Consider the following 27,890-nt stretch of genomic DNA (forward strand, 5'->3'; position numbering starts at 1 on the left):
GTCATCACACAACATTTGGTCTGCAACCTACTAACTATAGACTACTTACCTCCCTGCCAAATTTCATATTTGTACGTCAAGCAGTTTTCGAGATTTCGTGTGAATGACGTTTCGCATTTATATATTAAGACTAGCCGACGACCGAACATTGTTTTCCCCGTTTTGGGCACATTTTTGATCGGTGCTTTGCTCCTATTGGTCGTAGCTTGATGTTGTGTAGCTTATAGCCTTCCTCCATAAATGGGCTTTTTAACACAAAAAGAATCTTTCAATTCTAACCGTAGGTTAGGCAGAAGTACGAAATTGCCTTTAACGGGCGAGCAAATGTTGTTTGATGACGTCACGGCGTTAAACGCGAGTTGATCACCGCGCATTCACTTTAAAATTCTATATCTCGGGAATTACTTCATTAACATATCGAAATAATTTTATCACGAGTTTTTTTGTTTCCAACGGAGAATACAGAAAGCTAACATTTAAAAACAATTAACATTATTCATTCACACCGCATGATACGAGAGGGTGAATATTTTTTAAAAATGGAGAATGTTACTATATGTTATAGTACTAGGTACGCATAATCACTTTAAACTTTGTTACATTAAAGCTTTTATATATACAAATACACAAATTTTTGTTTAATTTAAACATACCAAATAGTTATGATTTTCCTTGCATTAAAAGTTCGCATAAAAATTGACTTCGGCTAACAGTCGCGATATTGTACGTGACGTCATCGTACGACACTTCAGGCACGGCCCATTCAAGCAATTTCGTACTTCTGTCTTAAAGTTGAGTAGAAGAATACATAAAACCTCTTGTTATAGAAATTATTGGACTACGAGTATAAGTAATTCTGTAAACTTAAATAAACATGAATTCCATTTTGCTATTTTTAAATTATTATTAATCATTGAATTAGCATATTTATATAATGTTAAGAAAAATGATACTTAATGTTGAAGGCCATTTCACGCTTCAAATACAGAGCAGGAATTAAAAATAAAATAATATTCATACAGCTATTTTACTTTATTTATCTAATTTTAATACACTTTCAATCTACTGATCCACTAAACATTAGCCACAGGTTTACTATTGGCTGAATCATCACTTTTTGGCTGTGCATCTTCATTTTTACCAATTTTTTCAGCCATTTCAGCATATTTTGCCTGTCTGTATTCATATTTTGCTGCATCTAGTAAAACATTTTGGAGAAGATGTCTGTTGTTCCACTGTTTGTTTGTCAATGATGGATACGGATTCCCTCTTAACTCTATTATAGCCTTATCAATGTTTCTTCCAGGTACTACCCTTGGTGCTTTGTACATCTTTGTGAAAGCTGTATTACAATTTTCAAACCTTGGCGCAAGAACTTTGAACAATTTGTGTATTAATTCTTTTTCTAGCAACCAGTAGTCTGCAATGTCCATTGTAGGTTTGTGACAGTCGCCATGCATAATTGCCTCTGAAATGAGCTGCAAATAAAGTCATCTAATTAGTATAGTAGCCCACTCAAAACTGAAACTGAACTGTAGGTCATTAAAAATGGGTCATTTAAGACTGTTGTGTTTTTAAGTCTATGTTCTGGCACTAGATATCAGTGGTGTAGAATTTTGACAAAGGTAAGCCATCCCAAAGAAAAGGAAATTTATACCCATTGATACAAACTCTGGTTTCTCATACATGCATACATTTATATTCATTACAATAATGAATATGTTTCTATGGATTTTTAATGGTAACCCAGCCGGGGATCGTCGTATGGAATCTGCTGCGAATTGAATCCATCAGTTGATGATGATGATGATGGATGGAAAATGATTATGATGATAGAATTAAGTTTCAATTAGTCGCTATTCTCTATTGTAGTTACAACAGTACAAGAAATGTGTTTGCAATAGCCAAGTTAACTTAATTATCTACTAAATAGGTCACAGACTTTTTTAACTTAAATTTTCACTTTGTCCCAGACAGATTAATATTTTCATATCACATTTATGTTGTGAAAATATTATTCTGTATGGGACAAAGGGAAAATTGAATTTTGATGATTGATTTTTTTTTATAGTTGATTTTACAAACAAACCTACATAATATGAACAAACATAATATGAATCCATAGGTTCATAACATGTATGTTTGTAAAATCAACAATCAATATGATTGTTGATTTTGTGTGCGTAAATTATCTGATTCAATTTGGATTTGATAACCGCCATTTAATATTTTTTGAAGGCCTGGGTCCTAGTACTTCTATGAAAATAAACAATAACATTGTCTTTAAAAATATTTTTTTTAAATATGTATTAAAATCCTATTACATGCTTTAGGTTTTAAGAATATGTTGAATATTATGCCTAACGCGTGAATCTGAAGGATCTGCAGGGGTTTAAAAGTGAAGTGGGTGCCAGAGTACCCACTTTACACAGACCTAAAAATCATTAGCTCAAAGTAACCAAATTTATAATTACCCTTTCAGCATACTGACGAGCTTCATCAGCCCTATGATGATTTAACTCAATTCTTTCGTACTTAATTAAACCTGTTACAGTTTTTCTTAGTTTGTCTAGCCTGCCCTCAGGCCCTTTTATATTTCTTAGACGACGATGTTTATCAGGCACTTTTATCCGTAACTTAGAAACTAATTTGGTTACGTCTGCTTGATTCATTTTGATGGGATTTTGAGTTGTGAAATATGAAGTGAATTGCTAAGATAGGTGTATTTTTTAAATTATGATAAATTTCTAGGTTATGTTTTTCTTTTTACTTTTTAGGCCACAGATTAATAAATAGTAAATACACAGATTAATACATTAAATACTACCACAGATTAATAGATACTTTTTAGGCGCAGGTCACAGATAATCTTAAACCTAGCCACCACGCCAGTGTGCCTTCGGCCAAAAGATTCGTCAATTTAACGGATTCTCCATCCTTTACGCACACATTGTGGTGTTTATGGAAAATGCCTTTTACATCCCTTTTTAATTATCCGATCATTTTCGGAACCGAAGCCAGTCTATGCTCTGTTGTGATTGGCTGAACCTTTTTATTAAAGTTTTATTTTTGCCTTGTAAAAAAACATGGCTGCAATTATAGTGAAATGTAAATATGTTCCTTGAGTGAAACTGTGAAACCAGTGGAACTACAGGAAACTACAAATCAATTTATCAAGGATTTTATTTCTATTTATTTATTTTCTGTATAGTATTGTTAATAAAGAGTTATAGTTTGATTTGTGCTCGGTTAATTTCAGTGTTCGATAGTAAAAGTGCAAAAGTGTTTTTGTTTTTCGTTCAAAATGAAGCGCTGTTGCGTGCCTAAGTGTAAAACAGCTATTAATTTACGTGCTGTACCATATACTGATGTTACTAGATGGAAGGTATGGTTGATCAATTGCCTGTTTTTGCGTAAATATTCCTGTTTACCTTGCTATGTTATTAATCATAGGTTAAGGTTAACTAAGTGCGATACTTACTTTGAATTTGGAAATTAGTGATTTAAACCAAAACGCTGTTCTAGCACCTACAAATTCCAAGTTCCTAGAGGTATCTTTCATCGGGCCTAATAAATACGAATAAACGATAGTTGACCATGTAACTACTACTTCACAAACAAACAAATAGCCTGAAATGCAGACTAACGCATTAAATGTCAATATTAACGAACAATCAATTATATTTCTACAAATAGTGTCTGTCTAGGCTCACAATCCCAGTCCGAATATTTACAGAGTTCAATTTTACCTGATCCCCTGCCTTCTGCTTCACAGAATCCCTTTGTGCATGTTAGGCCTCATTTTAGACACAAGCTTCATAGAAAGTCTGACATAATTCCTAGAGTTCGATCAGCTAAGTTTGAAACTCCTAGGAAGCAAAAGTTACGTCAGAATATTAGAACATTAAAACAAATGTTGCGCAATGAGACTTACAAATGCTAACAATTATAGTCAAAACTTTGTGCTAGTAAGGACAATATTTTATTTCAAATTATCCTTTGTTAACTCAGTTTGGGAAATTATTAGTGGATTCACAGTTAAGATTATCTGATTCTAAAGTCAAATCTCCTAGATACACTAATGATGAGAAAATCTTTGCACTTACATTATTTAAGTTGACCCTTAATTTTTACAAATTCTTACAGAAATATTTAATATTCCTATCCAAATCAACTACAAACTCTCTATTAACTAAAATACCTGTGAGACCAGGTATTAATAAATTTATTTTCCAGCATTTGGCTGATTGTGCTAAGAACACACAGACTATGGGTTTGCAGTGTATATTGTTGTTTGATGAAATGGCTGTCAACAAAAATTTATTTTTTAATATTCATTCTGGGGTTATTGAGGGTTTTGAAGACCTAGGAACATAGGTGGTGAACGAGCAAATAATGTTGCAGATAAAGTTTTAGTTTTTATGTTACGTGGCTTATTTCCATCTTGGAAAATACCTTTAGCTTATTATTTTCTCTGTGATGGAATAAAGACTTTAAATTTAAAAAGAATTCTTAGAGAAATAATTGAGGCAATATTTAAATCTGGATTTATTTTAAGAGCTACGATCTGTGATTAAGGTTCTGCAAATGTAGCTGCAATAAATTCATTAATAACTGATACACACAGAGAATGCCTTCATAATAGTAATGAAGACGCTGAAAATATATTTTATTATATGATTAATAACAACAAGGTATATCATATTCATGATGTTCCTCATTTGTTAAAATGCTTCTGTAATAATTTTCAGAAGAAGGACTTGATCATTGGAAATCAGCATGCTCAATGGGCTTTCATTGAACGGGCTTATGCTACTGATGGTGCAGGAGGACGTGCCAGAACCATAGATTTAAACGATAAACATATAAACCCAAGTTCCTACGATAAGATGAAGGTAATTATGCATTACATTATATTAGGAAATGCTTTCTGAGGGAAGGGAGTGTAACAACTTCAGCTTCCCTACTCAAGACTAAGAATTAATATGAACTGTAGATTATAACTCCATACCATTTTTCTGAGTCATTTGTCTGAGAAATCTATAAATATAAAAGAAAGTCAGGTTTGTTACAACACTTATACCTCAAGAACAGCTGGACCGATTAGGCTAAAAATTGGTGGAGAGGAGCTTAGATCTAGGAGAAGAACATAGGATACTTATGGTAGAGGTAGAGTTGAGTAGAGTATGGTAGAGTAGGTGTTGGGTGGGAGTATGGTAGGGTAGCTGTTACTCTTTAACGCCGCAACTACTGAACCGATTTGGCTGAAATTTATAACGAAGATAGATATTACCCTGGATTAATTTAGGAATATCCCGGAAAATCTATGGTTCCCGCGGGATTTGTGAAAAACTGAACTTTCCACGTGGCGTGGCGTGGTTATATTAAACTAGCGGGCATCCGCTAGTTTAATATAATTTTGGTAAAAATTGTTTACAATTTTGACGAAGGGAAATCAAAAAATCATGATAATTAATTTTACTTTACAGGTCAAATATGCTTCAGATGTCTTCAGTTTTAGAGGTGTACACTGCCTTACTTTGGAAAATGAAGTCATATTATAAAGAACTTCGTTATAGTGTTCCATATGTCAACATGACTGCCTCTGTGGTCCAGTGGTTAGTCTATGTGTTCACAAGGTCCTGGGTTCAAATCCTGGGTAAAGCTAAATGAGATACTGAGTTTTTCCTTCTTTTAAGAAATTTTTAGTTATAATTATCAGCCGTGAGTTGGAAAGTTGGTGGCATTACACCCCATTAGTTCTAGTTCACAAACGCCATTTAGATTGAAACTTTTTCTCCTTCTCCTAGAACTATGATTGAGGTGTCATTTTTTCGGAAACACATTTGAAAAGCTTTTGAAAAAATTAAAGGGCTGCTTGCAAAAATTGCAAAAGTTATAAACAATTAACTAAAATATAAGGGGTTTGTTTTTTTAATATCAAAAACTATTTAAGATATTTCCAATTTGCCAAAAGATTCAAAAAGAAGAGGAAAATTGCTAACAAAAACTATAACCTTTAGAAGTCTGGCTTAATATTTATTGAACTAAATAACCTCTGGATCTACTGATTGACTTCCAAATTCTTTTACCATGTTATTCGTGAGTTTCATAGGCATATTTTTATCCTCCTATTCTCACCAAAACGGGAACTACGCGGGTGAAACCGGGGGGCGTCAGCTAGTTATGTATATAAATTCTGATTTTAAATAATTTTAACAGTTGTAAACTATTTCCAGGAGAAATACTTTATACTTATATACATAATACTAATTTACTTAATTTTACCTTACAGGTCAATTATTATGCTTCGGACGTCTTCAGTTACAGAGGTACACTGTACACTGCCTTTTACTTGGGAAAATGAAGTCATACGAAGATCTTAGTTATAGTGTTCCACAATTATGTTAACATAACTCTCTTACATACTTATAACATAAGCCTCTCTGGTTCAGTGGTTACCCTATGTGGTCACGAGGTCCGGGGTTATATAAGATACTGAGCTTTTCATCTAAGAAATTTTGACTTATAATTCTCAGTCCTTAGTTGGGAATTTAGTGGTGTTACACCCTGTGCCTCAGAGTGCATGTTAACCTGTCCCGGACAAGGCCACGTCCCGTAAATAATGGATAAAACGCAAATGGTAGATACGCCACCTAATTCTACAATTCTACGTTTTATACTAATTTACTACCCTCTATAAGTGTACAAGTTTTTAAAATAATGGTTTTTTCGATTCAAAATTAGATTTCATCATTTTTTACCGGACAATGTGTTTTAAATCGGGTCCTAATGAAAGAAAAATAATTATTACACAAAAAATAGTCAAATTAGTTATAGATAATAAGGTGGTGTATCTATCATATTAGTCTGATCTACATGTGCTCTTTAGTATAAAAAAAAAGTTCTCCATCTCCTATAAAAATGGTTGAGGTGTCATTCGATTCGGAATTGAATATACATAGTTTTTGAAAAATTTGAAGGCCCGCTCACTAAAATTGCAAAAGTTATAAATAATTCACTAAAAATGAAAAAGGGGTTCAAGCATTTTTATAGGAGACAGAACTTTTTTTTACTAAAGAGCAGTGACCACATTCCATCCAGTTTAAATGCGTTATATCCATTAATTACGCGACATCTGTCATATATTTTGTGAAGTAGTCATATAATTTTGTAACTGTACAATTTGGTATTTTACTGCATGGAAATGTTTACATTTTTATTAAAGAAATAAATAAAAGATTTTGCCTTTTTTTTATCATACAAAAGAAAAAGTCTAGTAACAATATAAATAATCGAGATAAACGAAACCGGCATATCAGAAGACCGGTAACATTTTGCGGTTATATGGGATAACCACAAATAGTACGGCATAACCTACTTTCACAAATCAATTTAACTACGGAATAAACCTACGACCCCTTCCAACCATTTTCAAATTACTACAAGCATTTCCGTTTCCGCCGTGTAGGCACATTCTACATATACATAGAATAGAAAGAGAGGGCAAAGGGATTTTTAATGAAGATTTGCCTTGTATGAGAGAGATAAAGGATAAATTTATGAATGAAATTTGTGGTTATATGATTTTAAAATTATGAATGAAATTCAAATTTCTCAAATGTGCTAAGCAGTTTCTATGAAGTAAGCTGTCTGTATCTTTTTAGCCGTTTGTGCTAGCCACTTATCTTTTTATAGTATAATTAATAATCGTGCGAATTTTCTGACAGATGCTAATGTCACTTTGTAAAATAATGATACCATATTTATTGTCATAGTGATGTCCTGTTCTGTATAGGTAAAAAATAGTGCCTCAAATCATTCACTCTCAAAGAGGAATTTTGAACAGAAATTTCTATCATAACGCTTAGTGACAGACGGTTGAAAGAAAAATTGTGTAAATTATATAATTGACCAATTTTTTACCTATTTGCCCTGATCTCTGAGGGTATCACTACTTCCGATTTGAAAATTTAGAGTACCTAATGAAATTTATATTAAAATTCTAAGAATAAAATATTTATTGTACAATAAAAGTGTTACAGTTGTTATTTAGTTACAAAATCCCCCTCCGTCCTCATAAACTTGGCGTTTTTGGAAGAATGGCGATTGGCGGGTTTACTAGTATGCTAATTATTATCTAGTAGCGGACCCTGTCAAGCTTCGCTTTGACTCATTCCCTACCCCTATCCTATTCTAATACCACCCTACGCCTACCACTACCCTACCCCTACCCTACATTTACCCTACCATACCCTACTGAAGCCTAACCCTACCCTAAGTAAGTACCCTTTTCTATGTCCTTCTCCTCGTTCTATGGTACCTCTCCACCAATTGTCAGCCAAATCGGTCCAGCCGTTCTTGTGTTGTAAGTATTGTAACAAACCCGACTTAATATAGATACTAATATTATATAGGGGAAAGATTTGATTGTTTGTTTGTTTGCATTGAATAAACAATGACTATTCAAATGTTTGACTCTGTGATGGTCGAAAAACTACAATTTAAAACAAATATCTAGAGCCTAAGCCAACGCAAACACTAAGTTTAGAGTCGTCTGATGATGAAAATAAAGATGAAGAAATAGTAGAGACAAAAAAAAATAACAATAAATTTATGACTCTAATATCGGAACTCCGAAGATCAACGAGAGTGCATACGCTTCTATACTGAGCAGGGACTAATGTGTTGGTATCGGAACTCCATCAATATTTTTTTACATTTTATCTTCCATTTTAAAATATCTAGTTTAAACTTATGTCATATTAAATGACATTGGGTTTAAACAATTTTAAAATTAATTCTAATTTCATGTAATAAAAAAATAATATTGTGTATGTTAAATTTGATATGAGTCAACTACCCTATTTATGCAACAATATTTTATTAATAGAGATAGTAAATAAAAAAGTAAATTTTATAGAGATACTAAAAAATCTTTGCTATTGTGTATTTTTTTTTTCATTCGTTCTTTAATAATTCCGGAATACAATAATACTGAATAACTAACTTACTTACGCGGACGAAGCCACAGGCACACATAATAACATAACATGAAAAATCTGTTCTATGAATTCATTCGTTTAATTTTATTTGTCTCAGTTATTAGTCAAATTAAATAAGGTCTTAGAATAATTTTATTTTCATCACTGTGACTCAAAATAGGTTTTACGTTTATTATTAAGCCATAGACTGAGTAATTTCTTAATAAATAACAGGTGTAACTGTTATTTATTAAAATTATTTACTAATTTGGTTCAGAACATATTGAGTGAATCATGATCGTTCACTTTGTCACATCACTATTTTTTATTCAATAAAAAATGGTATCACTGGAAACTTCAAAAGGGATCGCAGAATTCATTATTCGACTATAGCCGTTTGTGCTAGCCACACAGATCAAAGAGTATAATCTAGTATAGATATTGATTTAGTCTATTTAAACGAGTGTCTATGGATTTTTCTTTTTTCATTGTCTCAGACCAAGAGAACGAATCATCAGTACAAAGACTTTTGAATTTTTAATTTATGCAATTTGTAAGCTCTTAGCTGCAATCACTCCTGATAGTAAGCGATGAAGCAGCTTGCCTAGAAGATGCCTATTCATTCTTGACTTGAAAATACCCATATTGTAGGTGGTGTAAAAAACTGAAGCTGGGAGAGCATTACAAATCTTTGCGGGGATGCACCTCCAACTTTTCAGTTATATGTATTTTATCCGTCTGTGGCTATCAATTTTGTCTATGTCAAAGTTTTTATTAAACTTCAAAGTCAATGTCAATGGCGGATTTATTGACGTCAATCTCATGGTAATTGTCAAGTCGATTGTCATTGTCAATGTCAATCCAAGATTATTAATTGTCAATTGTCAATTTGTGAATTTGTCATTGTCAATATATTTATTATTTTTATAATTTAATTCGTTTTGTTTGACGGTTGCACTGCAGTTCTATTCCAATAAAATTTTTGATTAAACATTAAATATAATAAAATGATGATAGGTGTGCACTTGAACTGAAGAAAGTCTAAAATAATGGACTTATTATATTGATAAAGTTAAGTAGAAACACCTAAAACATGAATTTTCATTCGAAATTCAGTCCCGAAAGCGCCGGGGTGTATGAATTAATCACAAAGCTTTGTGAAAACACAGCTGCTGAATATTGTGTTCAAAGCAGAGTGTCCCAAAAAGCATTGACTGCAAAACTGCGTTCTCAAGCTTACGAAATAATTTTGAAGAGGTCACCCTCAGAAATTCCAGAATCGAGTGTGGATCCTGTAATAGATCTATTATCTCACTACTTCGTATCACAACAAACTGCCAAAAATGTCGCGGAATACAAAAGATCGATTAAACTGAAGGAACTTGTAAACACAATTCGTTGTATGGATTTTGGCGATAAAACTGAATATGTTCACCAAGTACTGAAGTTGTTGAATTGCTTAAAAAATTCTGTGCCACAAGATTTGTCCACTGAAATGTACCAGGTGATGATTTTCTTTATTGTTTTTATGTCTGACTATTAAAATGATTTCTATTTTCTTACCTATTTTCTTAACCAGCCCTTCTGTCTCCAGTTGAGGGAATTAACTGTGGTGAAATGATTTTGTGAAATTTTTGGCACTGCGACTCCATGGCCAAGGGTACAAATATGTAACTCTCAGTCAGAGAGTACTTGTGACACTTACAGACCTAGACTAAATTTTATCAGGAGGTATTTTCGTATAATTTAATGTTAATTTTAATTGTATTCTTATTTATATTTTGTTTTGGAAGGTCCATGTCTCATGAAAGGCTTAATAACATGTCACTAACAACCAACATATAAACAAATGTGGCCAAAATTCGTTTTGAGAGTGTGTGTTGCGTTAATAGTTAAAAAGGTATCATGTGTAATAGAATTTTTACTTTTCTAAAAACAGTTTGCTATTGTATATTATGTTTATCTGTTAAAGTTGACTTTTTCGCCTGTCTTTTTTTATGGTGATTTAATTAAATTGATATTTCTCTTAATTTTAGAATCCTTTTTCTTTTGGACTCCTCAATGAAATGTTACCAAAACCAAAAATTGAAGTTTTTGGATCACCTGAGCCCTATCCATACTACCCACAGTATGTGTTTGAGCTACCTTACTCTGTCAAATGTTCAGCGTTTACACCAAACTATACATCTCAGTGTAACACGGAAGTCACCATTGAGCTCTTTAATTCCAGAGGTGGTAAGTTGTTAAATATTATATATATTGTTTTATATGTAAATGAGAATCAATAGGGAATATGGAGATATATTTTATTTATATTTTTATTCAATTTCTGAAAATATCTATGAGCTATGTGAATATGATCTATGATACTACAAATTACAAAAGACACTTCTATTGATTGCATGAAATTGTTTACATTACATTGCAAGGACGGTAAACATGTCCAATAGCGGATGTTTCACTATTATTTAATTACTGATGATTTACACCTCCTTTTTCTTAACTTTAAAACATAAACTTAAAAATACTTTATACTTACTTTAACTTTACTAAATTTATACTTACTTTTTCTTAACAAAAAGTCATTATTATTCATCATTATTAACAGCCGATGGACATCCACTGCTGGACATAAGCCTCTTGCATAGACTGAAATTCATAATTTTACAACAATACAAAAAGTCCTAATTTATAAAATGTTGGGTATGAATAATCATAATCATCAGCTAATTTTAATGGCCCTCTAGAGGGCCAGGCCTCAGTCTTTATAAAAAAAAAAAAAGATATGGAGCTTAGACCCACCATGCTGCTCCTATAAATTCTATACACAAAGAAAAATATCTGGGCTTAATTCAAATCACAACCATAATGTGTAAATTCAACCTACAAAGATGTTGAGTTACTAAATGTAATCACATTTCTGTTTTCAGCTCACCCTGAAAATCAGTCACAAAGTGGAACAGTGAAAACATTATTCAGTCCAATGACACTGCCATCAATGACGTCTACAGCATTTTCTCCATACTGTGACAGTGTGATGCTTAATTTTCCTCATCTGAAAAATCCACGAGATATACAAATATCTTGTTCACAATCGACTGAAACTAATGCTAAAGTAAGAATTATATTAACTAATGGCTAACAGACGTTTTATAGGAATAATAATTTTCATTTAGTCTCCACTCTCCATGTTTGTAAATAAAATTATTGTATCTTGGTGTTTTAAATGTGATTATATTTTAGGTCACATTAGCAAGTACAGAGATGGAGACAAAGGAAGTATTCCATAAACCAAACACTGTAGATATATGGGAGTTGGCATCACAAGTTGATAAAGACATACCTGAAGATATTTGGGACATTGTTGGTAAGCTACCTACCCAGTAGATCTAGATCTAGACCAGACATTTTCCTTTTTTCCAAAGAAACTGAATCTATACTAATATTATAAAGCTGAAGAGTTTGTTTGTTTATTGATTTAACGCGCTAATCTCAGGAACTACTGGTTCGATTTGAAAAATTCTTTCAGTGTTAGATAGCCCATTTATCGAGGAATGCTATATATTATCCCCATATTCCTACGGGAACGGGAGCCACGCGGGTGAAACCGCGCGACGTCAGCTAGTGTATAATACTTGTAGAGCTTACTGTGGGAGACTAACAACCACTCGGAACTAAAAATAGCTATGTGGTTAGTTTGTACGCCATAAAAGTAGGCGCCAGAGGATTACTATAGGCTGGCAAGTTCCTTGATGACACTCCCATAATCTGCGGGTGACGAGGGGAAAGACTGCGCGGGTGTGAAATCGTGCGTGCGAGGAAGTGAGGTGCATCAGTCGTGAGTGTTTCATTCATCGCTACCCGTCCCCCGGCCAGCTCCCGCATCGGTAGTGTTACGAACGAAGTTGCCAAGCTATACAATCTCTAGTTAGTTGTCATCAACCAGTAAAATAGCTCTTTTGATTATGAGATTGACTGCCTCTTTATTCCGGGTTTGAATCAGATAGACAAAATTTCAAAAAAGATTGTATGTGTTTTTCTATTGTGTAAATCTATATAAATAAAAATGTATAATACTTTCGAATGACTGCTCCAAATTGAATGATTCTTGTTTTTATGTATTCGTAATTGTTGGGACAAAGTTTGTGTAAAAGTCTAAAAACAACACTTTTCTATACTCCCATACAAATGAGGATGATAATACTTGAAAGAGAGGTAGGGTAAGGTAAGGTGCTTTTTTAGGGTAGGGGTAGATAAGGGGTAAGGTAGAGGTAGGGTAGGAGTATTGCCGGGTAGCGTAAAGAAGGGTATGGTAGGGGTAGAGATGAAGTGCCCATAAGTCAATTTGTAGCTTGATCGCTAGTACTTATATAAATATATATACAAGTACTTGAGTATAGAGTTTTTTTAATCATAAACAATTATTATGTATTAATGTATTAGTGTTTTAACAATTTCAGCCAAAATGCCCCAAACCAAAGAAAGGCAACTCATATCTACATCCATCAGAGAAGTAGCTCTATGGAGAAAGATTTACAGAAGTGACTTGCAGGATCTGAGCGTCATATCAGAAAAACAGTTCATAAGGCATATAATGTATTTAATAAGTAAGTTTTAAATTACATTTCATTATTAGACATCAAATTATACAGGGTGCTCGGGAGTATTTTTTCTCAAATGAATATTTTCGGAGCAAAAAATATTTCTTTTGTAAATAGATCTTTAATTGTGTAAATCGCATCCTTAATATGACCTAGCCAATCTTATTCATTGATAAATATCATGAAGTAGTTTACTAGTTAAGTGCGGAGCGCCATTTGCAATATCTCGTCGATATCAACAGTCTTAACACCACGATTACGTATTTTAAAATGTCTCAGAGGAGACGCCCTTAGAGAGTCGTTCCTCCCACAGAACAGACAACGCTAAAAGCTAACGCTTTTAGCAATAGAAGTAGCAAGAAGTATGAGAAAAAATATAAAATCCCAGCGGATGTCGCTATAGATCTAGACCAGACATTTTCCTTTTGTCCTATACTATACTAAGCGGATAGTATTTGTAGAGCTTACTGTTCCATGGGAGACTAACATTCCGAAGGACCACAGTATAAAAGTGAATAAATATTATGACCTAACAAATGAACTAACTAAAAATAGCTATGTAGTTGGTCTGTACGCCGTAGAAGCAGGTGCGAAAGGATTACCAGCAAAATCTCTCTATAACTTGCTTAAAGACCTTGGCCTCTCTAGAAGTGCAGCTAGTTATATATTACAACGAGTATCCAAAGCTGCTCTAATAGGATCTTACCAAATTTAGATAGGCAGGGAGAACAACACGAGCAAGGAATTCGATCGTCAAGGAATTCCTTAACCCTACATTTTGTAGTCACAAGTCCTGGACTTTGCTTGGTGTTTTTCTCTCTACCACGCGATGGACCCGGTACCTGCACGGTGAATCCATAGAATGCTAAGATATTCGTCTCATATTACTGCAATGGTATGGTACGGTACTGAAACTGAACAAGAAATCGTTCGTTGTATCAGAGCCCCTTAGATATGTATTTTATTTTGTGTTTTTTTAGTAATTGTTGTTATAGTGGCAACACAAATACATAATCTGTAAAAATTTCAAATGTCTAACTATCACGCATGCGATAAGACAGCGAAGTCTTCGTAATAGCCCGTTTTACCTTTAGGGAACAAAACCCTAACAAAAAAAAAACACAAGGGTTAAAAAAATATCAAGCATCACTTAATTTTTCTTTGCAGTTGGAGTAGAAACTGACTCTTTCAAGTTTAACGAAGAGTCGAAGAGTTTTAATATGAAAGATAACTTAGTTTTGGAGGGTATATCTAAAGAACATTTGAAGTCTTATGTCGCCCCATTACTTCTTGTTGGAACATTTTACAAGCGACTTTCTAATTTCGCTTTTCACCACACTGCAGAAGATTATTTTCATAGTAAGGGACTTGTTTTTGAGGTAAGTCATCTACAACAAACAAAATTTTTTTATCATATCTGATCACTGAAAGAATTCGGATATTTGGCATGGAGATAGATTTTATTACGCAGTAACATGAAATGAAAGTATACTTGTGGTATGGGGAGGGATATTTTCTCTGGTTATTTGGCTCACTGTTGAGCACGAGTCGCCTCTCAGTCGGTTTTAGTCCACCACACTGGCCCAATGCGTATTGCCAGACTTCACACTCGTAGAGAATTAAGAAAATTAAATATCACGTCTCGCAAACGGTGAAGGGAAAACATCATGAGCAAACCTTCAAAAGTGTGAGGTTGTAGGGGGTAATCTCTGAATTTATTGAACCGATTTTGAAAATTGTTTTGTCAATAGAAAGCCACGTTATTTGTTAGTGACACAAACTATATTATATCCCCTTATTCCCACGGGAATGGGAACTAGACAGATAAAATACCGCAAATAGTAGGTAATAAATATTATTATTTCCTAGCGGACGCCCGCGACTTCGTCCGCGTGGAATTCAGTTTTTCACAAATCCCGCGGGTTCCGGGGTGAAAAGTATATTTGTTATTCCAAAGTAAAATCTAGGAGTAACAAATATCCATACAAACTTTCGCGTTTATATATCAGTAGGATATATTTTTTTATTATTTTCTTTACTTAAGCGATTTGGCTGTGGAGTGAAAATAGATTTTACTCTAACACATAGGCTACTTTTCATCCCGGAAAATCCATGATTCCCGCGAGATTGAAGAACTGAATTCTACGCGGTCGAAATTGCGGGCGTCCGCTAGTAATAAAATAAAATCCAATCTACAGGCCGCACGAGAAGTAATCAGAAGATATCTCTTAGAGTTTCGCTTGCTCGCCACTTCCATATACGAAGAGAACTGCAGAAGTACGGAAGATCTCAACACGATGCCAACATTGATCCAAATCTTGTATCACATCAAACCGCTTCAGTATGAAATAGAAACTATCGCTTCTATTTATAAAGTGCTTGACATAGGTATGTATTTTATTATATAAAAAATGCGGGATCCTAAAAAAAGTCATTTTTTGTTTTAATGGCTATATAATGATAGAAAGATAAAAATAATATGGTGCTGTTTGCTTGACATTCGGAATAAAGGCTCAGCCTCTATACATCTATATAAATCTGTGACATGTCCTTGGACTTTGGGTAGGCAGGAGACAACACGAGCGGAGAAAGGGTTAATCGATTGCCAAGGAATTCCTTAACCCTACGGAGTTTTTCTTAACCTACGTCCTTAGGTCACAAGTCCAGGACTCTGTTGGAGTTTTTCTCAACCCTACGTCCTTTGGTTACAAGTCCAGGACTCTGCTCGGAGTTTTTTTTCAACCCTACGTCCTTTGGACACAAGTCCAGGACTTAGAGTTTTTTTCAACCCTTCGTCCTTTGATCACAAGTCCAGGACCTGGAGTTTTTCTTACTCTGCTGCAGGACTCTGCTCGGAGTTTTTCCATCTGAAAATCAGCGCTACGTGTCCAAATTCAAATGGTCACGTAGCTGAGCTGGGGCCATTTTCTGGGTTATGCCACTCATCGCAGGGTATTGTCCTGGATGTCATGGTGTACTGGAAATATTGTGATGTGTGGCATAATTTCGAAATAAACGCATTTTTCTTTCTTTCTTCTTATTCTCAACCCTACGTCCTTTAGTCACAAGTCCAGGACTCTGCTCGGAGTTTTTCTCTACCCTTCGTCCTATGGTCACAAGTCCAGGACTCAGACTGGTCTGAGACTATAATCAATTTATTTAAATATATATTTTTCAGATTCGACGTCGATACCATTTGGCGCAGAGCTGATGTCGTATTTGTTTAATGAGATTTCCCTCGTGACACACAAGAGGACGGCACAGATTCTGTACAACTCCTTGTTTTACATATGCAGTGTCTATTTCAAGTAAGTTTGACGGCCTCCGTGGCGCAGTGGTATGCGCGGTGGATTTACAAGACGGAGGTCCTGGGTTCGATCCCCGGCAGGGCCGATTGAGATTTTCTTAATTGGTCTAGGTCTGGCTGGTGGGAGGCTTCGGCCGTGGCTAGTTACCACTCTCTTTGCGTCGGGGGTTAAAAATATGATGAAAAGCCACGAAGTGACTCATTATTTGATATTTGGTATTATGGTACAGATACGTAATAAACCTGGTAAAAAATAAAATAATAAAAACAATAACTTTACAGATTTATCGAAAGATTTATATTTGAAGGCGAGATAGACGACAATTATGGCGAATTCTTTATACGGAAGGACGCCTCATTTGTGAACTCCCGTTCCAAAAGATATTGGGACAAAGGTTTTCACATCACCTGCGGTGTTGCTATTCCGGATTTTTTGAGACAATTGACCTCTATTATATTGCTTTGCGGGAAATCGTTCCGGCTACTGAAACATTGTAACCCTAGTGTAAGTAGGTACCATATCTTAGTTATTTTAGTACTAATACCGTTTTGCCATGTCAAAATGTTTTGCCAAAACAAAATATTATAAAAAATATAGCAAATATTCTTTTAAAAAAAAATATTTTTTTAAGTAGGCTTAGTTTACAAGCACTTTTGAAACATCAAGGTTGACCATTTGTAAAGACTCTACCACCGGTTCTACCACAGATTTTGCTGATAAGAGCCGGCAAGAAACTCAACAGTTGCTCTTTTATTAGTACATTATGATGTAAGTGCGCTAAGTTGAAAATTACAGCCGAGGCTATATTGCCTGCTCGAGCCGAAGGCGAGAGTAAGTAAGCAGAGTAGTAAGGAAGCAGAGGTTGTAATTATCAAAGCGCACATATGTCATACAACGTTTTATAACAAATTTGCGAGGAAACACACTTTCTTAAAAATAAATTTGCATCTTTGCACTTTAGCCTGTTTTCCATATTTTTCCGTTTTGATACGTTTGACATTTTTGCACAGATAGCGAAGTGCGAGCACCAGCATTTTTTTTTAAGCACCCAAAGCAGACAGTATTACTCATAAAGTAAATTAATATTTTTGTGTTTCTGTTAATTATAAATTGTCAATTAAATGTATATTTATTATATAATTTTATTCAAAAAATGTTGATCACTTTTTGACATAAAAACTCTTTACTAAGATTTAAAAAACTACCGTTCGTTTTTATCGGATGATAAAGTTTTTATATTACTTTACGACACATGTGTATTTTACAATAAATTACGGCACATGTGCGTAATGAGATACATTACGATATTGAAAATTGTGAAATAAGAGATACTTTACGAGCAAATGTGTTATAAAAAATCTTACAGTATGTACAAATATATTTAAATAGCGACTATATAAGACAGTAATAAAAAATGTATGTAAATTTATAGGATCCGTTAGTACTTCTCATATCATCAGACCATCCATCCGTACGTTGCTGTGCCAGTTTTGATGAGCTCGAACAACAACAGCAGTTGTTGGACGTTTATCGGACGAGGTGCTTGTTTGTGACCGGTGAACTGGTCACTTTCGAGCAAATTCTTTTGAAGCGGGAAGCGGAAAGGAAGGCTTTCACGGAAATGGCCTCGTTGAAACAAGCTGAAACTATGGAGAAGATTGTTGGTGAGAATCGATAATTTTTCATCACATTATTAGGTACAATTATAAAGGAGAAAGTGTTTTTGTGTGTATATTTGTTACTCCTTTACGCCGCAAATACTGAACAATTTAGCTGATATTTGGAATTATATATAATAGTCTGTACAAATTTTCTGAACAAATATGGTACTTTAGTACGATTTCATAAAATTTAATGATTATTTCGCTTGGTTCTTACAGCTGAAAGAAAAAGGTTAGCACAACTCATTATAGCAGAGAAGCAACATTCTTTAAGAGTGTTAGAAGCAGCCATGGCTGAAGCTAAAGCCGCTAAGATTAAAGCTAAAAAACGGGAGAAAAAGATTTGTGAACTAGAAAAAGCTGTTGAAAAAGCCACTGAAGAAGTTGATTCTAAATTAAAAGACGATGAAAGGTAATTACATCGATTTTGCATTTATACAATAATTAAAATTACAAAGAGTTTAAATTGTAACGTAAAATTATTTTTAATTACAGGAGCAAAATGATGGAATATTATTCAAAATTAAATGTGGAGGTAGAAAAAAGTAAAATACACACCGAATGGAAAATTAAACGTTTACAATTAGATCAAACACGAATGCAACTACTGTCGACAGAAGAAAGAAATTTAAAGCGAGAAAAGCTGGAGTTGGAACATCAACGCAATGAATCTGTAATGGCAATGTCAATTCAGAGTGATTTTAAATCAGAGGATGATGTAGATAACCTTGATAACAACAATGGTGATGTCGAAGGTAACTCTAAAACAACAGATTCCACGCCTTCTATTGAAGTAATTGAAGAGTCCGAATGTCCTGATGTTTCTGAACAGATAAAAAATAAACAAAAAGCACAAACATCGTCCGATGTGTTCAATGCCATATGTAATGTCGCCAAAAGCTTCTTTGGTGTTTCGAAATCTAAACCCGAAAATCCTTGTGATAATGAGATTGAGGTCGATGCACAAGGAAATGTTGTCACCACAGAAACTAATCCTAAGGATACAGGAACATCCAGTAATATTATTGGAGCCCAGTTAGATAATACCTTTGATAATCTACAATTTTTGGAAAGAAACCAAGAGGCTTTAAAGAACAAACAAAAAGTGTTGTCTCATGAGTTTGGACAAACTGACACTGAGAATAATCGGATAAGAAATCCTACATTAAAACAATCATCGCTAGATGAAGAAAATAATATTGAAGAGGAATGGTCACCTTACGTCGAAGCTAAAAAGAACAGACAGAAAGTTTTAGACGTTGAATTTGATATAGTCACACAAGATAAGATAGTCACAGAACCTAGAACTGAGGCACAAAAAGAAGCTTTGATCAATAAACAAAAAGTTCTAGGCGTCGAATACAATATACCAGCTTTAAAAGTTACAACTAAAGAGCCAGTTAATATTGCTCAAGAGGAAGCTATACGGAATAGGAGTAAAGTTTTGGGCTCAGAATATGAAGATCGTTTGAATTCAACGAAGAAGTATGACTCGGCAAGAAAATCTGGTTTGCGGTTAAACTTGAAACCTTACAGTGAAAGTTCGTTGAATTTGCAAAATCTCGCAGTCACTCCGAACCCTGGAGCGATAACTCCAGGAGAAATGTATTCAACGGTAAAATATTTATTATGTTATTTCTATACGATACTGTACGGCAGCACGAGATGCTAAATTTGCAGTTACTAGAGCGTTATTGGGACCGACTACATTTGGTAGATTAGATGAAAGGAAGATATATATGATTACATACGTTTTCGCTTTCAGCGGTGAGAAAAAACTACAGACTTTAAAAGCAATTTTTATTACTAATTGAAATTGTCAGAAAATATTAGCTATTATTTCGGAGATTATTTCTTTCCATTCAAATATGTCATGCTCAAATTGTTAGATTTTCGAAATGTACACCCTTCTATCAAGTAACCTACTTTAGTTAATTCTATTTCTGGTTGCCCTAAACGTACCCACCAATGTGAAAGCCTCATGCTTGGTGGAGTTACTCAACAACGTGCAAGGTTCTGTCGCGCTCTAGTAACTGCAAAAATCCTCTCTTCTGCTCCACTACTATGTAGTGAATGTGTAAATTTCAATGGTACTTACCTAATAGGTGTATTTATTATCTGTTAACTTAATTTTACAGCTCGATCTAGAAACACCAACAACCGCTGAGATACCATTGGACTGCGGCATGACGAGCGATGTGTTCACACCGCGCAGTGAAGGAGGCAAAGATCTTGAGTCTGGCAAAGTTAAACCAGACAAAGAGTTTCTAACCTCAAACGGTTTTAACTTCTCAATAATAGTCGATGAGACAGCTGAATCTGAAGTCATTAATGACGTCCAAAATGACATTAGTCCAGAAAATTCACCTTCTAAAAGCGTTGATTCATCCGATATACCAATATTTAGCAAAAGAACTTCCATATTCAACATTATAGATGGATCATATAATTTAGAATCATTCGATCCGTTCGGGGTGAAACATTTGCAAAATTACTCTAAGGATTACTTTACTAATAAGTTAAATGATGAGGATTCTTTTTATACCCATCCAGCGATTATTATGGAAGAAGTTAAGAAAAGACCTTACAATAATATATTCGCATCGCATCGTGATATAGAAAAAGATGAGAATATTTGTTGGGAGAATAAGGCAACACTGACGGCGTGTTTACAAAGATCGGTAATGTTGCCACTCACATATCAACTGGAAGTTGTGAATAATTCAATATTAACTCATTTTCTGGTAAATTTGGACCTGTATGAACATTTGAGGAGTTTGAAGGATTACTTCTTTCTGATGGATGGAGAGTTTTCTAGAAGCATTTGTCACAATTTGTTCACGAAGTTGACGAAAACGCTAAACCCTCAGGAGTTGTTGAATTTTGCAACTTTGCACAATATTTTGGATAAGGCACTGGGATCGTCAATATCACGTGAGAATTTTTTTTAATTAAAAATAGTTTTAACATAAATAGTTTTACAAGAATAAGTTTCGTGTATTTCAAATCCTATTATTGCAATTTTATAATAATATAGTTTGTACCTATGAAAATCTAATGATATTGCATATTGGGTTAGTCATGGATATTTTTATTATATTACGCCTATTTGAGTTCTTTTAGTAATTTAAAATCAATTTAAGATAGTTTTCGATAAAGGGTGTAATATTCCAAAGCTTAAACCGCATTTAACTTTGCAAAATTTGAATTTCACGCCCCATAGTCGAAATTTTGGCGGCCTTCGTGGCGCAGTGGTATGCGCAGTGGATTTACAAGACGGAGGTCCTGGGTTCGATCCCCGGCTGGGCCGACTGAGGTTTTCTTGATTGTACCAAGCCTGGCTCGTGGGAGGCTTTGGCCGTGGCTAGTTACCACCCTACCGACAAAGAACCGCAAAGCGATTTAGCTTTCCGGTACGATGTCGTGTAGAAACCGAAAGGAGTGTAAATTTCATCTTACTCCTAACATCTTAGATTGCATCATCACTTACCATCAGGTGAGATTGTAGTCAAGGGCTAACCTAATGATTTTAAACTTATTTCGTGGTTGTTCATTATGAATGTTATTTAAACGGGTACATACCACGATAAAACGACGAGATTTTTATTGTCGATATTTCGACCCAGATCTACCCTCTTTCTTGTTCAACGAAAGAGGGTAGATCGATTTTGCCCCTAACAGCTGACTTCACTTCTCATCTCGCAACTTCAGTCCCGTCGTGACCACGATCCATGCAACTGGGTCGAAATATCGACAATAAAAATCTCGTCGTTTTATCGTGGTATGTACCCGTTTAAATAACATTCATAAGGGCTGGCTAACCTGTAGAGAATAAAAAAAAATATTACTGGCTAAATTTATAAAATCGTAATTAATTTACTTCAAGTAGTTTTAGTTTACTTTTAAGCTACTAAACCGAATCACCTGAAATTTGAAGTAGAGATAGATTATAGTCTGAATTAACACATAGGCTACTTTTTATCCTGGAAAAATTTAATTCCACGCGGACGAAGTCGCTGGTTTCCGCTGGTATAATATAAAAGATTTTCAGACGATCTTGAATATAAAACATTTTCAGACGTTCACAAATTTTCGGAAAACCTCTCTTTCACCATAACCGAGTCGCCACTCAGCTTCCAACACAGTTCGCCGGACGTCCTGCAATGTCTGTCGCTTACGTACAGCGTCAGCTGGCCCTTGAACATTATCCTGTCACAGGAAGCATTGCTGAGATATGCTAAAGTATTCCAGTTTTTAGTTAAAATGAGACGGATATTTTGGGTGCTGAGCGAAGATTTCGAGGTAAATATATATAGGTAAATAGTTGTTGTAATCTGACATTTTTTCCATTCTGATAACCTTAGCTAATAATTAGCTGAGGTACTTAATATCCATTAAGTAAGGAACTTAATATCCATTTTCTCTTCACTAGATTATCTCGTTGGCCTCATGTTAGCGCCACTGAATAGGTAATCTTATAGTCTGGAACAACACACATTTCCACAGAAAAAGAATCTATACGGGTGAAATCATGGGTCGTAATTATTAATTTATACTTGTTTTAAACACAAGCGGTATTTTAATTCTTGATCTATGCTTTGGTTCCTTGTAATGAAAAGAACACAGTGAAAGTCTCTTGTAAAAACTACTCTCCATAACTACTTACGGATTTTCATTCGGTTTTTAAAGATTAGATACAAACAGACGATAAATCCAGGAAGTTGAAAGTTAAAACTTATTTAATAAAATTAATTTTCCATTTGCAGTCCTTAAAACTAACGGCGAAATTATCAAAGCACCATTCTCGAAAGCTTTTGAAATCACCGCAATACATATCAGTGCAGATATATCGACACGTGATAGCGTCGTTGATAAGGGCTTTGGACAATTACATAGTCACGACTTGTATTTTGACGTCCTGGATGGAATTCGAGAAGGATCTGAAGAAAGCCAGAACACTCGACGACTTGTACGAATGCCACGTGGTTTACATCAAGAAGGTTCTCTTCAGGTGTCTCCTGAATAAAAGGTCGATGCCTGTAAACAGGATCCTGAATGATATCTTCACTATGGCGCTGAAGTTCAGCCGGGTTTTGAAAGCTGGGTAAGTTTTTGTGTTAAACACAACTTTACCGATACCATCTTTGACTGCATCGTCAGTTTATATAAAAAAAACAGTAAAATGCTTTAGAAACTCAAGTTGAAAATAGTGATAGTGGATATGACCTCTGCCTTCGATTTGGAGGGAGTAGGTTCGAATCTGGTGAGGGGCATGCACCTCCAACTTTTCAGTTATATGCATTGTAAGAAATTAAATATCACGTGTCTGAAACGGTGAAGGAAAAACATTGTGAAGAAACCAGCATACCTGAGAATTTTCTTAATTCTCAACGTGTGTGAAGTCTGCCAATCTGCATTTGGCCAGCGTGGTGGACTAAGGCCTAGCTCTAAGAGGAGACTTGTGTTCAACAGTGAGCCGAATATGGGTTCTTAATGATGATGGTATTATAGTGAGAAAAAATTTCCTCCTATATGAAATAGGAGGAAATTTTTTGTCTTAGATGTTCCACGTTTTTCAATATTCAGTTAGTCATTTTTCAATCTTTTCAAAAAAAAAATATAATAAATAACGAATTTTACAGCGAATGGCAACAAAAGGAGCCCAACGGTTTCTTCACCCACACAAGTTTCGCTCAGCTGCAGGAGTTGTACCACTTGTTCGAGAAGATTGCGAAGTATCTTCACAAGGTGATCACGAGGTTGATGGAGTTTGGGTATCAGCGGCATTTGGTGGAGCTGCTTACAATGGTGAACCTCAATGGGTATTACGATCCGGAGAAATCTAAAGAAGACACTAACACCAGTGTACAGTCGACGTGAAAGTGCCTTTGACGACCCCTGGCGCAGGGGTCGTGCATTATGGTCCGATTTGTTTGTTAGCATTTGACGACCCCTGGCGCAGGGGTCGTGCATTATGGTTCGATTTGGTTATTAGCCTTTGACGCAGGGGTCGTGGATTGTGGTTCCTTTTACATATTGGGTTTGCACAACATTATGTTGCTTTTAAGGGTTATGGGGTTTTTAGTAGAGATCCTCTAGTAAAGTAATACTGCCACAATAGGGTAGTTAACTCATATCAAATTTAATATAAGCAATATTAATTTCGTATAATACATGGAATAAGGGTCCGAAATATATCGATATTAATTAATAAAAGTTAAGGATTTCATAGAAAACATTATTTAAAAATTGTGTATTTTTTATATTCTTCCAAACATCAAGTCACACAGTCAAAGGCCCAAAGTCAAATTCGAGTCTATAAGGCTTGCTTGATTTTTTTCGTAAGTACTCCTAACATAAATGAACTTTTCGTCCATTTGTGAAACATGAAAGGGAAATATTGGTAATGATTCCAATAACATTTTACTAAAAAGTAATAAAATATGATGTCTTAATTAAATTTTATAAAGAGCAAAACTAACGGTAAGAATATATTAATATTATTCTTGTGTTATTGTTAATATTGTTCTCTTTATGTTTTCGACTAATTAATTTGTTTATTAAATAATGTATGTTAAATAAATACTCACTAGTTATATTAATTATTATTTGATTATTAAAAATATTATCATGTTTTCCTATTATTAATCTGTCTAATCTAAAGGATAGTGATATTTTTCCCACGAATATTATAGCAACACTGTTTATAGTTTGTAAAGTAAAGTAGGCATTTTTCCTTGTGGGCGTTTGCATTAAAAAATATGGCAACGTATATTTGAACACATAAGTACGTTCCGAAAATCAATATAGTAAATCTGTTCCAGGATGTTTGGTTTCAATGTAGTTATAAAATAAGAGACCAAGCATGTATAAACTAAATTCGTTCATTTTTAGGCCGGCTACATACACTCGTTTTCCTAATGCGTTATTTTGATTTGGAATTCCGTGAGACTATCGCAGGCTTTACGTTTTTCTACATTCGGAATGTATATTAACGCAAGGTCTCGCATTCGTTACGTACGCGCGGAATATTTTTCGTTCGGAAAAAAGCAGACGCACGCGACTTTGTCCGCTAGTACAAAATTCAGGCTTGGAATTCAGTTTATCACAAATGGAATCAAAAAAACCATGGATTTTCCGGGATCAAAAGATCAGCATTAATTCAGAAAATCTATATCCATTCCAAATTTCAGCCAAATCGCTTCAATAGCCGTAGCGCAAAAGAGTGACAAACATACACAGTTACACACAAACTTTTGCCTTTTTAATATTAGTGATTGATTTCATGTCAAAAGGGATACGGAAACGAAAAATGGAAAACGAATGTATGTGGCCGGCCTTACGGTCTAACCCGCTGTCAAACGCTTGTTCGAACATATTGTAAAATCACAGATTAACAATATTGTAAAATTACAGACTTCCAATATTGTAAAATCACAGACTTCCAATATTGTAAAATAACAGACTTCCAAAAGTCGACAAACTGTAAACTATAAACAAAACAAACAGTAAACGTAATACATACATATTTGTAATGTGATTGTGATCGGGGATATTATCATCTCCCTAGATCTAGAATATGATAAAATTCTATTAACTTTTCTAGAGCGCAACTGTCCAGTGTCGTAAAAGTACAAAATAAATGAGTCATATTTTTTTTTAAACAGTTACATTTAAATTTAAATAAATTATATCGCACATTACCTTCCGCAAGAATCGCTGTCGTGCTTTTAACTTTGAAAAAAAAAATGGCGTGGACGTTCGGAAATTTTATAAGTCTTGTCACTTTGACTTAACTTTGATTAATAAATAAATGTTTCGTCTATTGTTGTCTAACTTCATTAATATTATTATACTACGAAAGAGAGTTTGAATTTCGTTATATTTTACGCTGTGTAACAGTTTAACATGAAGCGATTTTGTTTACATTTGAATATTTTTTTAGCCTAATTAATGTTAATTGAATACTTAGTTGTTTAATTAGTTTGTTTGCCATGTATTGATGATTAAGTAGTTACTTATTAATTATTGATTGTAGGTATGTTTGTGAATTTAATTAAAAGTTAATTGTTTTGTAAAGAAGCCTAAATGTTTTGTATGTTTGTCTTTTTTATTCTTTTTAAAATAAACGTTAAAACTATATGAATGTTGTTTGAATTGGTAATTCATTTATAGGAATTATATCTACCAAATAATTAGTCTGAGTTATCAACCTCGGCTCACTACAGGCAGGCCTCTCATGAGAGGGGATATGGAGCTTAGATCCACCATGCTGCTCCTATACGGGCTGGTGGGAATAGTGATAATGTCAAATAACGGCCACTACCAGAGATCGGGACATGCACCTCCAACTAATATGAGATTTTGATCATATTATGAGGAACTTATAAAGCTTTACTTGATGCGCACTGTTTACCAACATATAAATTAGAAATGAAGCTACGAAAACGTATGTCATTTAATAACTTATTTATTTGAAATTATGTGGGTACCTATTGTTATTTTTTTTTTTATAAAATGTTATCCAAAATATATTAACTATAGGTAACTACTCTAAACTTAATGATTAAATTTATCTTCATTTATTTAGGAATAAGTAATTATGATTATTAATTATTATTTTAGGTGTGAAATTACTAGCGATTTATACCCTCATTTTTAAGTGCACATCGAGTATGGCTTATGTGTGTAAAGTGTTTTTCAGAGAGCATGGGTACGGTGACAGTCACCGGTATGACGTATATAATACGTGTAATACTATTAACGTGAATCGCGGCAAACTTTCAAGAATGAAACGAACTTTTAAGTGTCACCCGCACCATCCTACATGAAACGAACTGTAGTCTGTCCACCATGCGTTAAAAAATAGGTAGGTACACGCACATGTCATACCTATACAGCCTAACGTAGAAAAGGTTCTATGTCTGGCTGGCGGCGTTCTTGAGGCTCCTTCTTAAAACTAAAGTGATACTTCATTACTTACTTTCAATAGAAGACTGTACATTTTATTAGGATTTTCAACCCTTTTTTTTTCTTAAGAAAACATGCTTTTATCCATAAAAATACAGCAAAGCGACAATGTTGCAAAAGACGAGCATGTAGAACTTTCTAGAAAGAGGTAGATAAGTAGGATGTAACTTGTCGAGTAAAGTGTAACTCTAGGTAACTGATGATGAAAGCGGGCTACGTAAACTAAAGTCTTTTTAAATTTAAATTGTGTTGACATTACAAAAAAGGATTTCTATCAGAGATTATTGAAAATATATTTTCAGAAAATGTATAAAATGTTATAATATTTATGCGCCATCTATTGTCGAGTAGTAACTGTCCTGCCAT

The 27,890-nt window shown here is 34.3% G+C and overlaps 2 protein-coding genes across 2 annotated transcripts; one reads left to right on the forward strand and one right to left on the reverse strand.

Annotated features, from left to right (window-relative positions):
- Positions 1–1,013: 1,013 nt before the first annotated feature.
- Positions 1,014–2,829, reverse strand: LOC112048163 (39S ribosomal protein L17, mitochondrial). The gene is made up of 2 exons (XM_024085574.2): positions 2,475–2,829; positions 1,014–1,478 (listed from the first exon to the last, which is right to left on the reverse strand). Exons 1-2 carry the CDS (start codon positions 2,670–2,672, stop codon positions 1,074–1,076), a joined length of 603 nt encoding a protein of 200 aa, XP_023941342.1. The 5' UTR covers positions 2,673–2,829; the 3' UTR covers positions 1,014–1,073.
- Positions 2,830–9,903: 7,074 nt separating this feature from the next.
- On the forward strand, positions 9,904–26,696 carry LOC112048166 (gamma-tubulin complex component 6). The gene is made up of 16 exons (XM_024085579.2): positions 9,904–10,488; positions 11,021–11,219; positions 11,915–12,099; positions 12,228–12,351; positions 13,445–13,591; positions 14,753–14,964; positions 15,784–15,973; positions 16,764–16,893; positions 17,175–17,397; positions 18,326–18,557; positions 18,774–18,966; positions 19,050–20,169; positions 20,693–21,488; positions 22,633–22,856; positions 23,321–23,658; positions 24,197–26,696. Exons 1-16 carry the CDS (start codon positions 10,078–10,080, stop codon positions 24,432–24,434), a joined length of 4,962 nt encoding a protein of 1,653 aa, XP_023941347.1. The 5' UTR covers positions 9,904–10,077; the 3' UTR covers positions 24,435–26,696.
- The last annotated feature ends 1,194 nt before the right edge of the window (positions 26,697–27,890 follow it).

The sequence above is a fragment of the Bicyclus anynana genome, chromosome 16, assembly GCF_947172395.1.
Source record: "Bicyclus anynana chromosome 16, ilBicAnyn1.1, whole genome shotgun sequence".
NCBI lineage: Eukaryota > Metazoa > Arthropoda > Insecta > Lepidoptera > Nymphalidae > Bicyclus > Bicyclus anynana.

Coding starts and splice junctions, on each gene's coding strand:
- LOC112048166 (XM_024085579.2), top strand. CDS start 10,078: ATGAATTTTCATTCGAAATTCAGTCCCGAAAGCGCCGGGGTGTATGAA. Junction 10,489..11,020: donor TGTCCACTGAAATGTACCAG/GTGATGATTTTC, acceptor TCTTAATTTTAG/AATCCTTTTTCTTTTGGACT. Junction 22,857..23,320: donor TGCTGAGCGAAGATTTCGAG/GTAAATATATAT, acceptor TTCCATTTGCAG/TCCTTAAAACTAACGGCGAA.
- LOC112048163 (XM_024085574.2), bottom strand. CDS start 2,672: ATGAATCAAGCAGACGTAACCAAATTAGTTTCTAAGTTACGGATAAAA. Junction 1,479..2,474: donor CTCGTCAGTATGCTGAAAGG/GTAATTATAAAT, acceptor CTTTATTTGCAG/CTCATTTCAGAGGCAATTAT.